This window comes from Hyla sarda, chromosome 8, assembly GCF_029499605.1.
Source record: "Hyla sarda isolate aHylSar1 chromosome 8, aHylSar1.hap1, whole genome shotgun sequence".
Taxonomy (NCBI): domain Eukaryota; kingdom Metazoa; phylum Chordata; class Amphibia; order Anura; family Hylidae; genus Hyla; species Hyla sarda.
Window position 1 is genome coordinate 212,852,987 of NC_079196.1, and position 20,443 is coordinate 212,873,429.

Sequence of the window (20,443 nt, forward strand, 5' to 3'; positions counted from 1 at the left end):
CTCAAGTTTTAACATTGTGCAGTATGCTTCTATTACCTCTGTGCTGTGTGCTGCTTTGTCCTGTTTTATGTTACTGTTGCCTCCCACCTTTCCTAGCCTACCAATTGGCCGAGACAATATGTCATAAGTCACATGGTCTCACATGGTCTCCACGGGGAATAGCTAAGCTGCAATGGGCGGGGATGATGCCACTTACTTCCATGGTGGATTTATTTGTCTGCAGAGGCTGTGCCATAGAATTTTTCCTTGGATGTGTACGTGGATGGGAGGTAGATTGTTCTCAGTACCTAATTCTCTGTGTCTTTTTATGTGTTTACAGCTGACATGTCTGAGCAGAGAAATAACCAAGAGCGGCTATCCAACAGATCTGACCTCCTACTCCCCGGAAGTCTTCCTATTCCTAAAGTAAGTTCTTCCAGTCACTATATTTCCCCAAAGTACCTATCATAAGTAGACACCCAGTTTTGGGAAGTGCATATCTAATCAAGTGAAAGCTGGGCAAGATATGAAAATCAAGGAAATAGTTAAAGCAAATGGCGAAACTTAGGTTGCCAAGGAATTTGCTAAGTCCTGTCATCGGGCCTGGATTTTAATGAAATGAAAGGTTTGGTAATGGGGCTTTCAATCCTTTGCTGAGCCAGTCAGGTTGGGCCCGGGTCAGCACAGGTGCTGAGGCCGATTATTTTTGGTGTAACCATATCTGCACTGAGCGGCTGTGAGAGACATGAGCTGAATTCCTCAGGTATGCCAGTCTCTCCTGGGACAATTGCAATTAATGTGAAGTAACACATTTGAAGTCTGTTTTGTCGGGTGACTGGTAGTAAGCCACCTGTATAGAAAGGGCAAGTTAACATGTGCAGCTAGTGCTTCAACAGGCAGGTTTTGCTTTTTGTGCCAGTGTAAATACAGCTGTGTATCTTGTTTTACCAATAAAGAGCAGGAGAAGCACTGCATTTGACTGCGTCACAGCTTCAGATTGTCGTTTAATGCCATTTGCCCATCTCTACCGAGATAAACTCCCACACCAACATATTGTCAGCTGCCTAAATATATAGTGATTTATTGGTTATGTATTATTACAGCTCCACAACTTATTCCTCGATTGGAAACTGCACCGATTTTTTCACCAATGTCGGCCAAGCGAACATCAATGTCCTGCCTCAAGGCTCCAGTCTGCGCAGTAATTTACTGGCAAATGCCTTATCCTGTATGGTAAGGCACATTTTTCTAAAATTTTTAACATTAAGTTACAGTATTTTCAGGCTTAGAACTCTGACTACATTCATCATATATCTTTGTATCAGAGTTCTTGCTGCTATAGAGTATCAAATCTCCTGCATAGATGTAGTCTGAAGCCTCCACTAGAGGGAGCATAGGAGCCTACTGCATACTGTTGTATTATAGAGCTCAGTGTATAATCAGTATGCAGTAAGCTCCCCCTAGTGGTGGCTGTAGGCTATATTTATGCAAGGAATTTGATGCTCTGTAAAGAAAGAGCTTTAGTCCTTATAAAGATTAGTGTTGCTCGCGAATATTCGCAATGCGAATTTTATTCGCGAATATCGCATATTCGCGAATATAGCACTATATATTCGCAATTACGAATATTAATTTTTTTTTTCACAGTACACATCACAGTGATCATCCCTCTCTACTTCCAGCTTGTGTGGTGTAAAGAAGGCTCTATCTAATACTACTGTATGAGACTGGCGTACGAATTTTCGCATATGTGAAAATTTGCATATGCTAATGTTTGCATATGCGAATTTTCGCTTATGCTAATTTCCGCATATGTGAATTTTCGTTTATGCTAATTTTTGCATATGCTAATTTTGTCATATGCTAATTTTCGGAGATGCAAAAATAAAACGCTAATATTACGAATATGCTAATTTAGCTAATATATGACAAATATTCATCCATATATTATATCGCAAATTCGAATATGGCCTATGCCGGCCGCTCAATAAAGAAATATGGATACACTTTGCAGACTGATTGCATAATTATTATATATTTTTTTTAGAGCATATCAGGATCGAAACTGACAGACAGCAATATCCAGGTGTTGGGTCAGCTCTGCTGTGATCTCAGCCCGTCCTACATTGCAAATTCCTCCGCCAGTATTTTGACTCTTCTCTCTCAGTGTCAATCTTTCACTACTGAACAGCAAACTTCCATCTTGACTCTTCTTGGCAAATCACTTGCGTGAGTCATAAGCTTGAATTTTGCTTGATATTTATTCTATGTCTTATGTTTAGTGTTGATAATTTTCTTCAATGGGGAAAGTTTCCAAACTTAGCGCGATTTCCGCACCACTTTTTACTGTGTTGCGTTTACATAAAAATTTTAAAAAAGCTGAATTTTACAAGATGCTCTCCAGTTTTGCAAAAGTGATGTCTGAAAATTTCCTGTAAGCCAGACTAAATCTGAGGAGCATACTTGTGTCTACATGAAAATTATCATACAAATGTTATACTTCTTTTGTAATGGTGTGAAAATATTATAAAAAAAAAACAAAAAAAAAACAATCTTTTATTTATTCATTTTTTACACTTGTACCAATGTTATATATTGCATTTTTTAAAGGGGTACTCCACCCCTAGTACTCTAGGGGTGCTCCACCCCTAGACATCTTATCACCTATCCCTGCTAAATCCTTTGGATAGGGGATAAGATGTCTAGGGGCGGAGTACCCCTTTAAATTTGAGATTGTAAAATGCTTTTAGAAGTACCAGTATTTTCAAACTATATTTATACTTAAAGGGGTACTCCGCCCCTAGACATCTCATCCCCTATCCAAAAGGATAAGGGGATAAGATGTCTGATCACGGGGGTCCCGCTGCTGGGGAGCCCTGGGATCCCCGCTGCAGCACCGCGCTCTCACTACAGCACAGAACGAGTTCGCTCTGTGCGTAATGACGGGCGATACGGGGAACGGAGCAGCGTGACGTCATGGCTCGGCCCGTCCCCTAATGCAAGTCTATGGGAGGGGGCGTCACGACCGCCACGCCCCCTCCCATAGACTTGTATTGAAAGGGGCGAGCTGTGACATCACGAGGGGCGGAGCCGTGACGTAACGATGCTCCGGCCCCTGTACTGCCCGTCATTACGTGCAGAGCGAACTCGCTCTGTGCTGTAATGAGAGCGGGGTGCCGCAGCGGGGATCCCAGAGCTCCCCAGCAGCGGGACCCCGGCAATCTGACATCTTATCCCCTATCCTTTGGATAGGGGATAAGATGTCTAGGGGCAGAGTAACCCTTTAAATGGGGTCCGAAAATACCATCTGGAACTGGAGGCACGTTTGGCTTTGCAGCGTTTTTTGCTGCGTTTTTATGGAAAACGTCTGAACTGGCTGCAAAAAAGGACGTGATTAAAATTTACTGTAACAAGTGACACAAGTTTTGAATATGTCCCCCAAATATATCTATATAATACTTGGAATTCTATTTTGCTGAATAAAGCACCACATCCTTCATACATTTAATGCTACTTGAAAAAATGATGTCTCCCTACAGTCATCTAGAGACTGTATCTGTGTTTTACTTTAGTTCACTGTATGGAGTAAGCTCCTTAGCTCCCCCTTTTGGTAGCCACAGGAAGCCAGATTTTTTGCAGTTTAACTCTATGTAGAGGATTTAGAGCTATAAAGATACATAAAAAATGATCAATACAGAATTTGGTGCCTATTTAGATTACAGATTTAGATTTTTTTTTATATTCTAATACTGTATCCAAAGCTCAATTGTCAGCTCTTCACTTCCAGGGCCTCCTCCACATGGACTACAGACACATTATACTCACTTGGAGGAATCAGTGGATTTTTAACCTCAGACATTGTGACCAGTATCCCCACAGTAAGTATTCAGCTATAGGGACTATAATATAGAAATATATCATGTAAAATCCAATCAGATGGGAATTTCTGAACAAACTGGATTTCCTGATATTTTATATTTTCTTATATACCGTATTTTTCGCCATATAAGACGCTCCGGCATATAAGACGCACCTAATTTTATAGGATAAAAATCTAGAAAATAAAGATTCTGAACCAAATACAATGTAAAGTATAGGACAGTGATCTTCAACCTGCGGACCTTCAGATGTTGCAAAACTACAACTCCCAACGGCTGTCTGGGCATGCTGGGAGTTTTAGTTTTGCAACATCTGGAGGTCCGCAGGTTTAAGACCACCGGTACAGGAGGTAGTACTCACGTGTCCCCGATGCTCCGGACCCGTCACCGCTCGTCACCGCTGCCCTGGATGTCGCCCTCCATCGCTGTCGCCATGTCCCCGTCGCTCCGGAACGTCGCCGCCATCACGTCGCTATGCACGCCGCTCCTATTGGATGATGGGACGGTATGCGCAACGACAACGAAGGAGAGCGCCGGCCATGCAGGGGATCCCAGCACGGAGAAGACACCGAGGAGGAAGGTAAGGTAAGGTGATGTCCTGTATTAGCCGCGGGTCCCGGCCGTTGATGGCCGCAGGGACCGCCACGATAGGACAGGTATTTGCCGTATAAGACGCACCAACTTTCCCATCCCCCACTAGTTTTGGGGAAGAAAAAGTGCGTCTTATACGGCAAAAAATACGGTATACATATTCTTATATTCTCGCTCATTGATTGGTCTACACACCTTGGACTGAAAGGCACCGTGATGGCTCCTATAGGGGCTGTGACTATCTTTAGGGGCTTAATTCTCGGTTATATCATTGGTATTCTTATTTGCGGTTTACAAAATCTATTTTTCTAGGTATCATTTAACTCCTGGTTGAAATCAGCCATACAAGCCTCTGCCTTGACCCGAGAGCAGTTGGTCACCATTGTGTTGAATCGTATTTCTACTAGATCTCGGCGAGCTACAGGTGAGTGAGCTACATGGCCGAGGACAGTAGAGCAGTTCTGGCCTTTCCTTCTCCTTAATACTGTCACGATGCCGGCTGGCAGGAGGTGGATCCTCTGTGCCAGAGAGGGATTGGCGTGGACCGTGCTAGTGGACCGGTTCTAAGTCACTACTGGTTTTCACCAGAGCCCGCCGCAAAGCGGGATGGTCTTGCTGCGGCGGTAGTGACCAGGTCGTATCCACTAGCAACGGCTCAACCTCTCTGACTGCTGAAGATAGGCGCGGTACAAGGGAGTAGACAGAAGCAAGGTCGGACGTAGCAGAAGGTCGGGGCAGGCAGCAAGGATCGTAGTCAGGGGCAACGGCAGGAGGTCTGGAACACAGGCTAGGAACACACAAGGAAACGCTTTCACTGGCACAATGGCAACAAGATCCGGCGAGGGAGTGCAGGGGAAGTGAGGTATAAATAGGGAGTGCACAGGTGAACACACTAATTAGAACCACTGCGCCAATCAGCGGCGCAGTGGCCCTTTAAATCGCAGAGACCCGGCGCGCGCGGGAGCCGGGGTGCGCATCGCGAGCGGGCGCCACCCGCATCGCGAATCGCATCCCGGCTGGAGGCGGTATCGCAGCGCACCGGGTCAGAGGATCTGACCGGAGCGCTGCAGTAGCGAGAGTGTAGCGAGCGCTCCGGGGAGGAGCGGGGACCCGGAGCGCTCGGCGTAACAGTACCCCCCCCCCTTGGGTCTCCCCCTCTTCTTAGAGCCTGAGAACCTGAGGAGCAGACTTTTGTCTAGGATATTGTCCTCAGGTTCCCAGGATCTCTCTTCAGGACCACAACCCTCCCAATCGACTAAAAAAAAAGTTTTCCCTCTGACCTTCTTGGAGGCCAGTATCTCCTTTACGGAGAAGATGTCCGAGGAGCCGGAAACAGGAGTGGGAGAAACAAGTTTGGGAGAGAAACGGTTGATGATGAGTGGTTTAAGAAGAGAAATGTGAAAGGCATTAGGAATACGAAGAGAAGGAGGAAGAAGAAGTTTGTAAGAGACAGGATTAATCTGGCACAAAATTTTGAAAGGACCAAGATAGCGTGGTCCCAATTTGTAGCTAGGGACACGGAAGCGGACATATTTGGCGGAGAGCCATACCTTGTCTCCAGGAGAAAAAATGGGGGGAGCTCTTCTTTTTTTTATCAGCAAACTTCTTCATGCGTGATGAAGCCTGTAAGAGAGAATTTTGGGTCTCTTTCCATATGGTGGAAAGATCACGAGATATTTCATCCACAGCGGGCAAACCAGAGGGCAAGGGAGTAGGGAGGGGGGGAAGAGGGTGACGGCCGTACACCACGAAAAATGGGGATTTGGAGGAAGATTCAGAGATTCTGAAGTTATACGAGAATTCGGCCCATGGTAGAAGATCTGCCCAGTCATCCTGGCGGGAGGAAACAAAATGCCGTAAATAATCACCCAAGACCTGGTTAATTCTTTCTACTTGCCCATTGGATTGAGGATGATATGCAGAAGAAAAGTTTAATTTAATCTTGAGTTGTTTACAGAGAGCCCTCCAGAATTTTGACACGAATTGGACGCCTCTATCCGAGACGATCTGCGTGGGCAACCCGTGAAGACGAAAAATGTGTACAAAAAATTGTTTTGCCAACTGAGGCGCTGAAGGAAGACCAGGAAGAGGGATGAAATGTGCCATTTTGGAGAATCGATCAACGACCACCCAAACAACAGTGTTGCCACGGGATGGGGGTAAGTCAGTAATAAAGTCCATACCAATCAGAGACCAAGGCTGTTCGGGGACAGGCAGAGGATGAAGAAGACCAGCGGGCTTCTGGCGAGGAGTCTTATCCCGGGCACAGACAGTGCAGGCTCGCACAAAATCCACGACATCCGTCTCCAGAGTCGGCCACCAATAGAAACGAGAGATGAGTTGCACGGATTTCTTGATGCCCGCATGACCTGCGAGATGGGAGGAGTGACCCCATTTGAGGATTTCGAGGCGTTGGCGTGGAGAGACGAAGGTCTTCCCTGGGGGAGTTTGCCTGATGAAGGCTGGAGAAGTGGAGATCAGGCAGTCAGGAGGAATGATGTGTTGCGGAGAGAGCTCTACTTCCGAGGCATCCGAGGAACGAGAGAGAGCATCGGCCCTAATGTTCTTATCGGCAGGCCGAAAGTGAATTTCAAAATTAAATCGGGCAAAGAACAGAGACCACCTGGCCTGGCGAGGATTCAGCCGTTGGGCAGACTGGAGATAGGAGAGGTTCTTGTGATCGGTGTAAATAATAACTGGAAATCTTGATCCCTCCAGCAGATGCCTCCATTCCTCAAGTGCTAATTTAATGGCTAGAAGCTCTCGATCCCCGATGGAGTAGTTCCTCTCCGCCGGAGAGAAGGTCCTAGAAAAAAAAACCACAAGTAACAGCATGCCCGGAAGAATTTTTTTGTAGAAGGACCGCTCCAGCTCCTACTGAGGAGGCATCAACCTCCAATAGGAAGGGTTTAGATGGGTCAGGTCTGGAGAGCACGGGAGCCGAAGAAAAGGCAGACTTGAGCTGTTTAAAGGCGTCTTCCGCTTGAGGAGGCCATGACTTAGGATTGGCATTCTTTTTGGTTAAAGCCACGATAGGAGCCACAATGGTAGAAAAATGTGGAATAAATTGTCTGTAATAATTGGCGAACCCCAAAAAACGTTGGATAGCACGGAGTCCGGAGGGGCGTGGCCAATCTAAGACGGCAGAGAGTTTGTCTGGATCCATTTGTAGTCCCTGGCCAGAGACCAAGTATCCTAGGAAAGGAAGAGATTGGCATTCAAACAGACATTTCTCCATCTTGGCATAAAGTTGATTGTCACGAAGTCTCTGAAGAACCATACGGACATATACAACAACACAGAAGTATAAGAGGTCACGAAAAATTTCATTAACAAAGTCTTGGAAGACGGCAGGGGCGTTGCACAGGCCAAAGGGCATGACCAGATACTCAAAGTGTCCATCTCTAGTGTTAAATGCCGTTTTCCATTCATCCCCCTCTCTGATGCGGATGAGATTATAAGCACCTCTTAAGTCCAGTTTGGTAAAGATGTGGGCACCTTGGAGGCGATCAAAGAGTTCAGAGATGAGAGGTAGGGGGTAGCGGTTCTTTACCGTGATTTTATTAAGACCGCGGTAGTCAATGCAAGGACGTAGGGAGCCATCTTTTTTGGACACAAAGAAAAATCCGGCTCCGGCAGGAGAGGAGGATTTGCGGATAAAGCCCTTTTTTAAATTTTCCTGGATGTACTCAGACATAGCAAGAGTCTCTGGGGCAGAGAGAGGATAAATTCTGCCCCGGGGTGGAGTAGTGCCCGGGAGGAGGTCAATAGGACAGTCATAAGGCCTGTGAGGAGGTAGAGTCTCAGCTTGTTTTTTGCAAAAAACATCTGCAAAATCCATATAGGCCTTAGGGAGACCGGTTACAGGGGGAACCACAGAGTCACGGCAAGGAGTACTGGGAACCGGTTTAAGGCAGTCCTTGAAACAAGAGGGGCCCCAACTCTTGATCTCTCCAGTGGACCAATCCAGGGTTGGGGAATGGTGTTGAAGGCAGGGTAGTCCAAGGAGAATTTCGGAAGTGCAATTGGGGAGGACCAAAAACTCAATTTTCTCGTGATGAGGTCCGATGCACATTAGGAGGGGCTCCGTGCGGAGACGTATGGTACAGTCCAATCTTTCATTGTTAACACAATTGATGTAGAGGGGTCTGGCGAGACTGGTCACCGGGATGTTGAACCTGTTGATGAGAGAGGCCAGAATAAAATTTCCTGCAGATCCGGAATCCAAGAAGGCCATAGTAGAGAAGGAGAAGGTAGAGGCAGATATCCGCACAGGCACAGTAAGACGTGGAGAAGCAGAGTTGACATCAAGGACTGTCTCACCTTTGTGCGGAGTCAGCGTACGTCTTTCCAGGCGGGGAGGACGGATAGGACAATCCTTCAGGAAGTGTTCGGTACCGGCACAGTACAGGCAGAGATTCTCCATGCGGCGTCGTGTCCTCTCTTGAGGTGTCAGGCGAGACCGGTCGACCTGCATAGCCTCCACGGCGGGAGGCACAGGAACGGATTGCAGGGGACCAGAGGAGAGAGGAGCCGGGGAGAGAAAACGCCTCGTGCGAACAAAGTCCATATCCTGGCGGAGCTCCTGACGCCTTTTGGAAAAACGCATGTCAATGCGAGTGGCTAGATGAATGAGTTCATGTAAGTTAGCAGGGATTTCTCGTGCGGCCAGAACATCTTTAATGTTGCTGGATAGGCCTTTTTTAAAGGTCGCGCAGAGGGCCTCATTATTCCAGGATAGTTCTGAAGCAAGAGTACGGATTTGTACGGCGTACTCGCCAACGGAAGAATTACCCTGGACCAGGTTCAACAGGGCAGTCTCAGCAGAAGAGGCTCGGGCAGGTTCCTCAAAGACACTTCGAATTTCTGAGAAGAAGGAGTGTACAGAGGCAGTTACGGGGTCATTGCGGTCCCAGAGCGGTGTGGCCCATGACAGAGCTTTTCCAGACAGAAGGCTGACTACGAAAGCCACCTTAGACCTTTCAGTAGGAAACTGGTCCGACATCATCTCCAAGTGCAGGGAACATTGGGAAAGAAAGCCACGGCAAAATTTAGAGTCCCCATCAAATTTATCCGGCAAGGATAGTCGTAGGCCTGGAGCGGCCACTCGCTGCGGAGGAGGTGCAGGAGCTGGCGGAGGAGATGATTGCTGAAGCTGTGGTAGTAGCTGCTGTAGCATCACGGTCAGTTGAGACAGCTGGTGGCCTTGTTGCGCTATCTGTTGTGACTGCTGGGCGACCACCGTGGTGAGGTCGGCGACAACTGGCAGAGGAACTTCAGCGGGATCCATGGCCGGATCTACTGTCACGATGCCGGCTGGCAGGAGGTGGATCCTCTGTGCCAGAGAGGGATTGGCGTGGACCGTGCTAGTGGACCGGTTCTAAGTCACTACTGGTTTTCACCAGAGCCCGCCGCAAAGCGGGATGGTCTTGCTGCGGCGGTAGTGACCAGGTCGTATCCACTAGCAACGGCTCAACCTCTCTGACTGCTGAAGATAGGCGCGGTACAAGGGAGTAGACAGAAGCAAGGTCGGACGTAGCAGAAGGTCGGGGCAGGCAGCAAGGATCGTAGTCAGGGGCAACGGCAGGAGGTCTGGAACACAGGCTAGGAACACACAAGGAAACGCTTTCACTGGCACAATGGCAACAAGATCCGGCGAGGGAGTGCAGGGGAAGTGAGGTATAAATAGGGAGTGCACAGGTGAACACACTAATTAGAACCACTGCGCCAATCAGCGGCGCAGTGGCCCTTTAAATCGCAGAGACCCGGCGCGCGCGCGCCCTAGGGAGCGGGGCCGCGCGCGCCGAGACAGGACCGACGGAGAGCGAGTCAGGTACGGGAGCCGGGGTGCGCATCGCGAGCGGGCGCCACCCGCATCGCGAATCGCATCCCGGCTGGAGGCGGTATCGCAGCGCACCGGGTCAGAGGATCTGACCGGAGCGCTGCAGTAGCGAGAGTGTAGCGAGCGCTCCGGGGAGGAGCGGGGACCCGGAGCGCTCGGCGTAACAAATACATTTTATAATCCTCCCAGTTCACTGCCCCCATCATGATAAACCGCCCCCTGCTATTATTTTTATAATTTTTTAGTTTTCTACCTTGATATTACTCTGTATTTTCTGCTCAGTCTCAGTCTGATTCACATGTAGGTAGCGGGGAGTCGGCACTCGTTTCGGTAGTGTGGTGCCAGCGGACCAGTAGTCAGCATAGGTAAGTAAAGAAATCCCGGCACTCACGGATATATGCTTAATCACTTCAAGTGTTTTATTCACACATAAAGAAGAGTATTGCGAGTCGCAATACTCTTCTTTATGTGTGAATAAAACACTTGAAGTGATTTAGCATCTATCCGTGAGTGCCGGGATTTCTTTACTTACCTATCAGTCAGATTCACAGACTGGGAAGGGGCGTTCCCCAGCAGGCGTGACATCATCTGAAGCCATACAGGGGAGAACTTCCTCCCTCACTCTGCTACACACAGCCCACAGCAGTTCAGTGTGAGATGAGCTATGATTGGGTAAGGCTGCACTCCAGACTGCATTTCCTGATTTTGGACTTTTGCCAGGCCACCAGAAGTCCAAAGTCTGTGTATAAAGATGGAGGGAAATGTGCCCTGGACAACCAGGGCGACACCTAGTGGCAGATTTTTTAAACAAAAATAAAACATAGAAAACTTTCTTTTTTTTAAGTACCATCAGGAGTACAATAGCAAAAATTTGTTTTAATGACAGCGCCCATTTAAATTAAAGAAGGAAAGACCAGGGAAGAGAAAGAAAAGGCTAAAGGAAAAGGCAAAGAGTAAGAAGGGGGACGCAAAAAGACCATGAGTGGGGAGAATAAATTAAAGCAGAAGGAAAGGCAAAGAAATAGGAAAGAAAACAAAGAGAGGGCTAAAGGAATAAGAAGAGAAAGGTTAAAAGAAAAGGCTAAAGGAAATTAAAAAGAATTATCAAAAGGAAAGATTCCAGGGTATATGGCTATACTGCCGTGGGTGGGTGAAAAGCAAAGAGGAAGGGATTTATGGAAGTAATGCTATCCTCCACCTACTGCAGCATAGCTATGCCCCCTGGAGATCAAGGGACTTGTGACATATTGTCTATGACCACATAGAATGCTGGGAAAGGTCAGAGACAACAGTAAAATTAAAACACTTGCACCCCCTTGTGACGTGACACCACACCCCCTCCATTCATGAATATGTGAGGGGGCATGTTAGCCATCAAGCCCCCTCCTGCAGACATGAATGGAGGGGGCGTGGTGTCACATCACAAGGGGGTATGGCGGCGTCACATCACGGTCACTGACGCCGAAACCCAGCATTCTAAACTATGTTCAGAACGCTGGGTGCTGCACAGAGATCGTGGGGGTCCAAGTGGCCAGACCCCTGCGATCAGACATTATATCCCCTATCTTTGCATAGGGGATAAGATGTCTAGGGGCGGAGTACCCCTTTAATACTTGTAATCAAACAGGTGAGATGTGGTTGTCTTTTGTGCATTATATGCATGAATAGCTGGTTTACAAAAAAATAAAACCTTATCCCTCTTCCCCAACCTCTTTCCCCCTGTGTATCTGTGTGTCTGTGAGTGTGCTGTCTTATCTCCCCTTCCTCTCGTTTTTTCGCTTCGTTGCACTTCTGCTATTTACATCTTGTGTATCTAGCGAGTCATTCTCGTCTATACTCTCTCTCTCTCTTTTATAGTACTGCGAGCTGAATCTGATTGCACCTTATACAGTATCTGCTTCATATGTTCTGTTTCTTGTTTGATGCACTTATATTTTACTGTTAGCGTGTACCAGTTGGATTCTACGCCCTTTGTACTTTTGGTCTCCTTAGACCAATGGGCTCCAAAGTAGTTGCTATGATTTCATGTACACCTGTTATTTCTTTGTTAATAAAATTTCTTTTGAATATGAAAAAAAAAAAAAAACCTTATATGGAATGTAAAGCGTAAGAGATAATAAAAGGTAAAAAAAATTAAGTTTAAAAAATAAATAAAAATGTAAATGGATAGTTATGAAAGTACAGTTTCCTATATAGTTAATAAGTAGTAAGAACATGGAGACCCTCTGTGATTCACCTTTTATCTTCCTTTATAATATTTATGGTGTAAACTAGAATTCTTCCATTTTAGGTTGTACTACTGGTAACATCACAGCTGACAATGTGAATGACAACCTGCTCCCAGTGACTTATACTGCACAACAATTAGATGCCTGCCTGAACAACGATATACTGGTGAATTACCTGTCAGTACTGAGCAGTAAGATCTTCACCAATGACCAACTCCTCGTCCTGAAGAATAAGCTCGATGCGGTAAGTTACCCCATTCTCACCAATTTTGCCGATCCTTCGAGATTTGTACTTCACCCATAACTCGAGTCACACATTATAATAGCATGAACAATGCAGGAAAGATGTTTAAATTAAATGGTTATTCCCAAATAAATGATCCAGGGGATAGGGAATTAGAGTCAAATCGTGAGGGGTCTGTCCGAACCCTGGGACCCCTAACTTTCTTTGGCAGCTCCATAGACAATGGAATCTTTGGCATTCAAAACAATGGAATCAGGGCCCTGATTTGGAGATCGCAGGAGGTCCCAGCGGTGAGACCAGCCCCCCGTCACCTGACACATATCCCCTAAGAAGATCATTTCAAGGGGTACTCCGGTGGAACATATTGTTTTTCTAATCGACTGGCTCCAGAAAGTTATAAGATTTGTAAATTACTTCTATTTAAAACTCTTAATCCTTCCAGTACTTATCAGCTGCTGTATGCTGCAGAGGAAGTTGTGTAGTTCTTCCCAGTCTGAACACAGTGCTCTCTGTCCGTGTCAGGAACTGTCCAGAGTTGGAGCAAATACCCATAGCAAACCTCTTCTGCTCTGGACAGTTCCTGACATGGACAGAGGTGCCAGCAGTGAGCACTGTGGTCAGACAAATAAGAACTACACAACTTCCTCTGTAGTATACAGCAGCTGATAAGTACTGGAAGGATTAAGATTTTTTAATATAAGAAATTTACAAATCTGTATCTGTATTTTTTTCCCGCCGGAGTACCCCTTGTAGTCGGAACACTCCTTTATGTTATTCCTGTTCTTTCTCAAGATGGAGCACAGATTTCATATTACTGTGGGAGGGGATTGCTTTTCTGCTTATTATGGCACTCTGTGGAGTAATTCTTATAATAGCAGTGATGCAACTGCATTGACTTCATGTACTGACTATGGGTTGTGTCTTCTTCCCCAGCTCTATCCTTCAGGTTACCCAGATACCATCCTATCCAGCCTCGGTGCTATCACTAAAGTATGTGGAGACGCTGACGTGAACAAGTGGAGCATAGGTTCTGTGGACACCTTCAGCAGTTTGCTTGCTGCTGGGCCTTCTGCTAGTCTGGTAAATGAAAAACTCACTGTATACCATTGTTGGTTTAAGAGCTTAGCCCACTTCTTATGCATTGGTAGCTGGCTGTGTATTCGTGATGACTCTGATCCTGGTTGTTCAAGTATCTAGATGCTATGGTCAATAGTGACCACAGAATGTAGACAGTTAGACAGGTGGGGCTCTCCTCCGTCACTCAATCACCATCCCGGTGGCGCCCTCGTAGGGTGCTATTGGGTTGATATGATAGCTGAGGACCTAGTGAAGGCCTCCAGGCCTGCCATGATTGTACTGCTATAATGTGCACCCTGCCAGACACAAGGTATAATAGGATATCAGTATAATGACAGTACGCTGCAATACATTAGTTATTGCAATGTACTGCCCAAGCAATTGCATGTTCTCTATGGTGACTTAGGTAGGTGACATAGTATACATACCTAATGTTAGAATGGCTGTTTTTTGTTCACCGCACCTCATTAAAAAAGGGATCAAAATGTAATTTGTAGCCCAAAATGGTATCACAAAAAATATATATATAAACACGGTCACAGCTCAGCTCAACTGCAGTATATATCAGTCCCTGTCTTGGAGCACAGGTGGTCAGAGCACACCATACAATTCATACCTTGGTAATACGTCACACAGCGGCTCAGCTAATCGGTAATGTCCCGCCTCAGCCGGTGATTGGCTGAGCACCAGTGTGACGTATTAAGCCCTGCAACCAGGAAGACAACCAGGGCCAGGGCTCAATATGTCATATTGCTGCTCAGCCTATCACTAGCTGTGATTAGCTGAGCCGCAGTGTCATATGCAGGAAGAAGACCGCAGCGGGGGTCGGGAGTGGGATACCAGAAGTGACAGGTAAAAAAAAAAATGGGCATCCCGTAGTTCTCCTTCAACTTCATGACTATGAGAAATAAAGGCAAGATTTGGAGCTTAACCAATTAACATTTCCCCTCTCTTCTACCATTTCAGGCCAGTAGTATAATTACAAAATATATTCGTTTGGGGAATCCGATAAATGCAGCTGCTCTAAATGTGATCGGGAGTCAATACATCTGCCTCCTGAGCAGCGCTCAACTGAGCCTCATCACCACCACTGCTATAAGGTGAGTGCTCCTCAAACATCAACCTGCAAAGAGGCTGCAGGCTTCAGATATAGATATTTCTATTCAATGCATCCCTAACTAATATACTCTACCATCAATGTCTTCTGCAGTGATGCCAAAGCCCTGGACGTTTCCGCATGTAACCAATCTGTAAAAGATGCCCTGTACACTACGGCAAAGGCGGCCTACCAGGCACAGAATAGCCAGGTGTCTATCTACTACAACCTCATAAAGCCATATCTGGGTGAGTAACTCATCAGTGCACACAATACAATTTCACGATGGACTTTATACAATTAATCTAATACCTGATATAAATGGCGCGAACTACAGGTGGAGCACCGGCCGCAGACCTCAAGTCCCTGGCTGCAATGAGTCCCAGCATGGACGTAGGAACCTTTGTGAAGTTGAATCCATCTGCTGTATTGGTGAGTCTGAAATCAGAAAATTGATGCTCTACAGGTTTTTCACCTTCCTCACCAGGTGTTGGCGCTGTTGGCACTGGGGATTTACTGTAAGCTTTGTTAGCTAAATACTACATTAAATTCACTGGACACAAAAAGCATTATATAGCAGGGCAACTATGCCCATACAAAGTTTATAGCATCTATATATAGTATCAGGATATATATGTTTAGGGGTACTCTGCTGAAAATTTTTTTTATTATTATTTTATTTGTAAATGACTTCTATTAAAAAATCTTAATCCTTCTAGTACTTCTAAGCGTCTGTATGCTCCACAAGAAGGTATTTTCTTTTTTGAATTTCCTTTCTGTCTGACCACAGTGCTCTCTGCTGACACCTCTGTCCATTTTAGGAACTATCCAGAGTAGGAGCAAATCCCCAGAGCAGACCTATCCTGCTCTGGACAGTTCCTGACCTGGACAGAGGTGTCAGCAGAGAGCACTGTGGTCAGACAGAAAGGAAATTAAAAAAGAAAAGAACTTCCTGTGGAGCATACAGCAGCTAATAAGTACTGTAAGAATTAGGTTTTTTAATAGAAGTAACTTACAAATCTGTTTAACTTTCTGTCATCAGTTGATTTTAAAAAATAATATTTTCCAGTGGTGTACCCCTTTAAGTTTGAAGCTGCCATAACATGTCCGTCACTTGTTCCTCCAGGGTCTGACAGTCAGCGATGTGAAGGGTTTACTTGGCAACAACACGGTAGATCTGAAGACTCAACTAAGCAACAGCGTCGTGAGCAACTGGATCGCCATACAGAAACAGTCTGATCTGGACACCCTGGGCCTGGGCATCCAGGGGGGAATACGGGACGTCGCAACAACAACACCTACGACAACTAAGACTACGAGTAAGAACATCTTCTTTTTTTTTTTTTGCTATTCCAAAAACAAAGAATGTATCAAGAAGGAGTCGCTGGCATCAAATGAAACGTGTTTGGGTGTAATGATGATGTATGGAAGGGATTATAACATTAAAGTAAAAAGATAAGTTTAGGCTGCATTCACACTACGTTTTGTACATACGGGTGCCGGATCAGGCGGGGGAAGGGGCAAACCGGGCGCTCCCGTACCCCAGCCGGATCAGCCCATGACTCCATTTACTTTAATGATCCGACCGGAGTCAAACGGTGACTCCGGTCGGCTAAGTTTTGACCCGTATGCGGTTTCCTGAGCGGACCTAAAACCGTAGTATACTACGGTTTTACGTCCGGTCCAAAACCGGATACGGGTCCAAACTTAGCCGACCAGAGTCACCGTTTGATTCCGGTCGGATCATTAAAGTAAATGGAGTCATGGGCTGATCCGGCTGGGGTACGGGAGCGCCCGGTTTGCCCCTCCCCCCGCCGGATCCGGCACCCGTATGTACAAAACGTGGTGTGAATGCAGCCTTACTGGGGAAGGCTGTACAAAGGAAAGGAGGCTCTAGTACCCTGTTGGGCACCTCTAGCCTGAATACAAGATGAGATATAATGGGATACATGCAGACATATAGGTTCTGTATTGTATCCTGTGGCACATTTGCCCACAGATGTTACAGCTGGGCCTGTAGATCCTGCACACTCTTAGGTTGCTTAAAGGGGTACTCTAGTGGAAAAAAAAATATTTTTAATCAACTGGTGCCAGAAAGTTAAACAGATTTGTAAATTACTTCTATTAAAAAATCTTAATCCTTCCAGTACTTATTAGCTGCTGAATGCTACAGAGGAAATTATTTTCTTTTTGGAACAAAGAGCTCTCTGCTGACATCTCTGTCCAGAGTAGGAGAAAATCCCCATAGCAAACATATGCTGCTCTGGACAGTTCCTAAAATGTGTATAATGAAGAGACAGGAGAGTGTAATGAAGAGACAGGAGAGTGTAATGAAGAGACAGGAGAGTGTAATGAAGAGACAGGAGGTGTGTAATGAGAGACGGGTGTGTAATGAAGAGAAAGGAGGGTGTAATGAGAGACAGGTGTGTAATGAAGAGACAGGAGAGTGTAATGTAGAGACGGGAGGGTGTAATGAAGAGACGGGAGGGTGTAATGAAGAGACGGGAGGGTGTAATGAAGAGACGGGAGGGTGTAATGAAGAGATGGGAGGGTGTAATGAAGAGACGGGAGGGTGTAATGAAGAGACAGAAGGGTGTAAAGAGAGACGGGTGTGTAATGAAAAGACAGGAGAGTAAAATGAAGAGACAGGAGGTGTGTAATGAGAGATGGGTGTGTAATGAAGAGACAGGAGGTGTGTAATGAAGAGACAGGAGAGTAAAATGAAGAGACAGGAGGTGTGTAATGAGAGATGGGTGTGTAATGAAGAGACAGGAGGTGTGTAATGAAGAGACAGGAGGTGTGTAATGAGAGATGGGTGTGTAATGAAGAGACAGGAGGTGTGTAATGAAGAGACAGGAGGTGAGTAATGAAGAGACCCCCTGTGAAGAGACAAGTGGATAATGAAGAAACAGGGGTTTGTAAGAAGAAATAAGGGCATCATGAAGATAGAAGGTGGTGTAATGAATTGACAGTGGGATTTACTTTTTTGTTATTAGAAGGACTCTTACTAACACTTTCGTATTTAGGGCTTAGAAGGTGAACTTATACTTTAAGTAAGGCCAAAGAGAAAGTTTTTCAAAGGTCACAGGTTAGGAAACATGGAAACCTTTTTTGCATATCAGGCCGATTTTTTATTTGAATGCAGTGTTTTTCAACCAGGGTGCTTCCTGCTGTTGCAAAACTACAACTCCCAGCATGCCCGGACAGCCGTTGGTTGTAGTTGGTTGTAGCTTTGCAACAGCTGGAGGCACCCTGGTTGGGAAATACTGTTCTAATGTGTTGTTCTTACCCCCACACAGGCTCTTCGGCTTCTGTTCTTGCTCACGGGCTCTTAGTCCTGTTGGCCGTTTTTGGAACATTCCTTCTTACCGAAGACCTGATGCAGAAGACAATATCATGAGGACTCAACAGCAAGATTCCACAAATTATCCAAGATTAGAAAAACATGGTTACAAGAAATCAATGGAGACAAGTCTTATTGTCACCGCTGGATTACTGTACACTTTGAATATATCTAATCAATATTATCTGATGTAAAAAAAAGGAATTGTTTTCAGAAGAGAGCAGGCATGTTTTTTTTTTGTTTTGTATTTTTTGGATAACCCTGTTAACACACCTACCTCTTCACGTTAAAGTGTAATTCCACTTTCAGAAATGCTTAACGGAGTACTCCACCCCAAGACATCTTATCACCTATCCAAAGTATAATGCATAAATGTCTGATTGTGGGCGGTCTGGCCGCTGGGAAATTAAACAAATTAAACAAAACTTTTTTTTTTAAATCAACTGGTGCCAGAAAGTTAAACATATTTGTAAATCACTTCTATTAAAAAATATCAATCCTTCCAGTACCTTTTAGGGGCTGTATACTAATACAAATGCTTTTCTTTTCGGATTTCTCTTCTGTCACGACCACAGTGCTCTTTGCTGACCTCTGCTGTCCTTTTTAGGAACTGTCCAAAGCAGGGGAAAATCCCCATAGCAAACATATGCTGCTCTGGACAGTTCCTAAAATGGACAGCAGAGAGAACTGTGGTTGTGACAGAAGAGAAATCCAAAAAGAAAAGCATTTCCTCTGTAGTATACAGCCCTTAAAAAGTACTGGAAGGATTAAGATTTTTTAATAGAAGTAATTTACAAATCTGTTTAACATTCTAGCAGTTTATTTAAAAAAAAATAAATAAAAAGTTTTCCACGGGAGTACCCCTTTAACTTTCAGGCACCAGTAGATTGAAAAAGGGTACTCCACCTCTAGACATTGGAGGTCATGATGTCACGCCACATCCCATCAATGCAATTCTGTGGGAGGGGGCGTGGCATCCCGCTCCAAGCAGAGTACCCCTTTAACCCCTCCCTGACTAGTTTTTAAAAGAAGTAAATTGCAGGACTACCCCGTTAACTTTGATTTATTGTATTTGTATCATTTTTGTGTTAGAACCATTCTGTAACTTGTAGGTTAACCAATCAGACAAATTGATCAAAAATCTGATTAATAGCGCACACTAGAGAACTGTGGGCAGAGAACAAGGGGCCTTGGCAGTCTCTCTGTATTACTACTGTATTAATCAGATTTTTTGTGGGGAGTTAAATTAAAGGGGTATTCCTGGCAAAAACATTTTATCCCCTATCCAAAGGATAGGGGATAAGATGTCTGATCGCGGGGGGCCCGCTGCTGGGACCCCCCATGATCTCCCTGCTTGACCCGCATTCACGGCCGCCACGCCCCCTCCCATAGACATGAATGGAGGGGGCGTGGCTTGACGTCACGTCCCCAGTCTCGGAAACCCGGAGGTTTCCAAAACTAGAGACGCAGTCCCTGCATGGAATGCGGGTGATGCAGGGAGATCATGGGGGGTCCCAGCAGCCCCCCGCAATCAGACATCATATCCCCTATCCTTTGGATAGGGGATTAAACGTTTTTGCCCGGAATACCCCTTTAAGAATCTTCAGTTAAATGATCATGGATACTCTGAAGCTGTATTGTGTCAAGCAGTTGCTTAGCGCTACTCTTATGCTTTGCTAACTTGATTTATGTAAATGAATTGTAGACAGGATGTTAGCTGTGTGCAGGAAAAGGGCTCTCCTTATAGTCTAAATTAATAAATGCTTCACATAAAGTCAATTGGGTTTAACTGAACTTACTGGGTACAGGAGAAGCTGTGGTGTGACAGCGAATGACTATGTCCTGTGAGGAACCCAACGCTGTTAAGATACCTCAGGGGCGGAAACCACTTTGCATAATGTATTTGTATAAAAATAGTGCAATACTCCAAAATGGCTGCTTTTAATTTATTTTATATGTGGGGTCGGGGCGCAATGCAGGGTAGATGCAGGGCAGATGTTATGGCCCAAGGGGCAGATGGTATTAACCCCTTCTTGACGTGACGCCAGGGCGTGGTTTAGCCTTAACCACCCAAAGGTAATACTGCTGAATCTGGGTTAGGCAGGGGCGATGAAGACACCAACGTCAGATTAAAGGAGTAGTCCAGTGGTGACCCAGTGGTGAAC

General features: G+C 45.6%; 1 protein-coding gene across 1 annotated transcript in view; it reads left to right on the plus strand.

Annotated features, from left to right (window-relative positions):
• Window positions 1–18,701, plus strand: part of LOC130285326 (uncharacterized) — a 76,055-nt gene extending 57,354 nt beyond the window's left edge. Inside the window, exons 53-64 of the mRNA XM_056536683.1 lie at window positions 320–405; window positions 1,083–1,212; window positions 2,027–2,208; window positions 3,767–3,857; window positions 4,761–4,872; window positions 12,581–12,762; window positions 13,696–13,842; window positions 14,806–14,939; window positions 15,050–15,183; window positions 15,273–15,367; window positions 16,062–16,254; window positions 18,235–18,701. Coding sequence (XP_056392658.1) covers window positions 320–405; window positions 1,083–1,212; window positions 2,027–2,208; window positions 3,767–3,857; window positions 4,761–4,872; window positions 12,581–12,762; window positions 13,696–13,842; window positions 14,806–14,939; window positions 15,050–15,183; window positions 15,273–15,367; window positions 16,062–16,254; window positions 18,235–18,335 — 1,587 coding nt within the window. The 3' untranslated portion in view covers window positions 18,336–18,701. The remainder of the gene's footprint in view (window positions 1–319; window positions 406–1,082; window positions 1,213–2,026; window positions 2,209–3,766; window positions 3,858–4,760; window positions 4,873–12,580; window positions 12,763–13,695; window positions 13,843–14,805; window positions 14,940–15,049; window positions 15,184–15,272; window positions 15,368–16,061; window positions 16,255–18,234) is intronic.
• The last annotated feature ends 1,742 nt before the right edge of the window (window positions 18,702–20,443 follow it).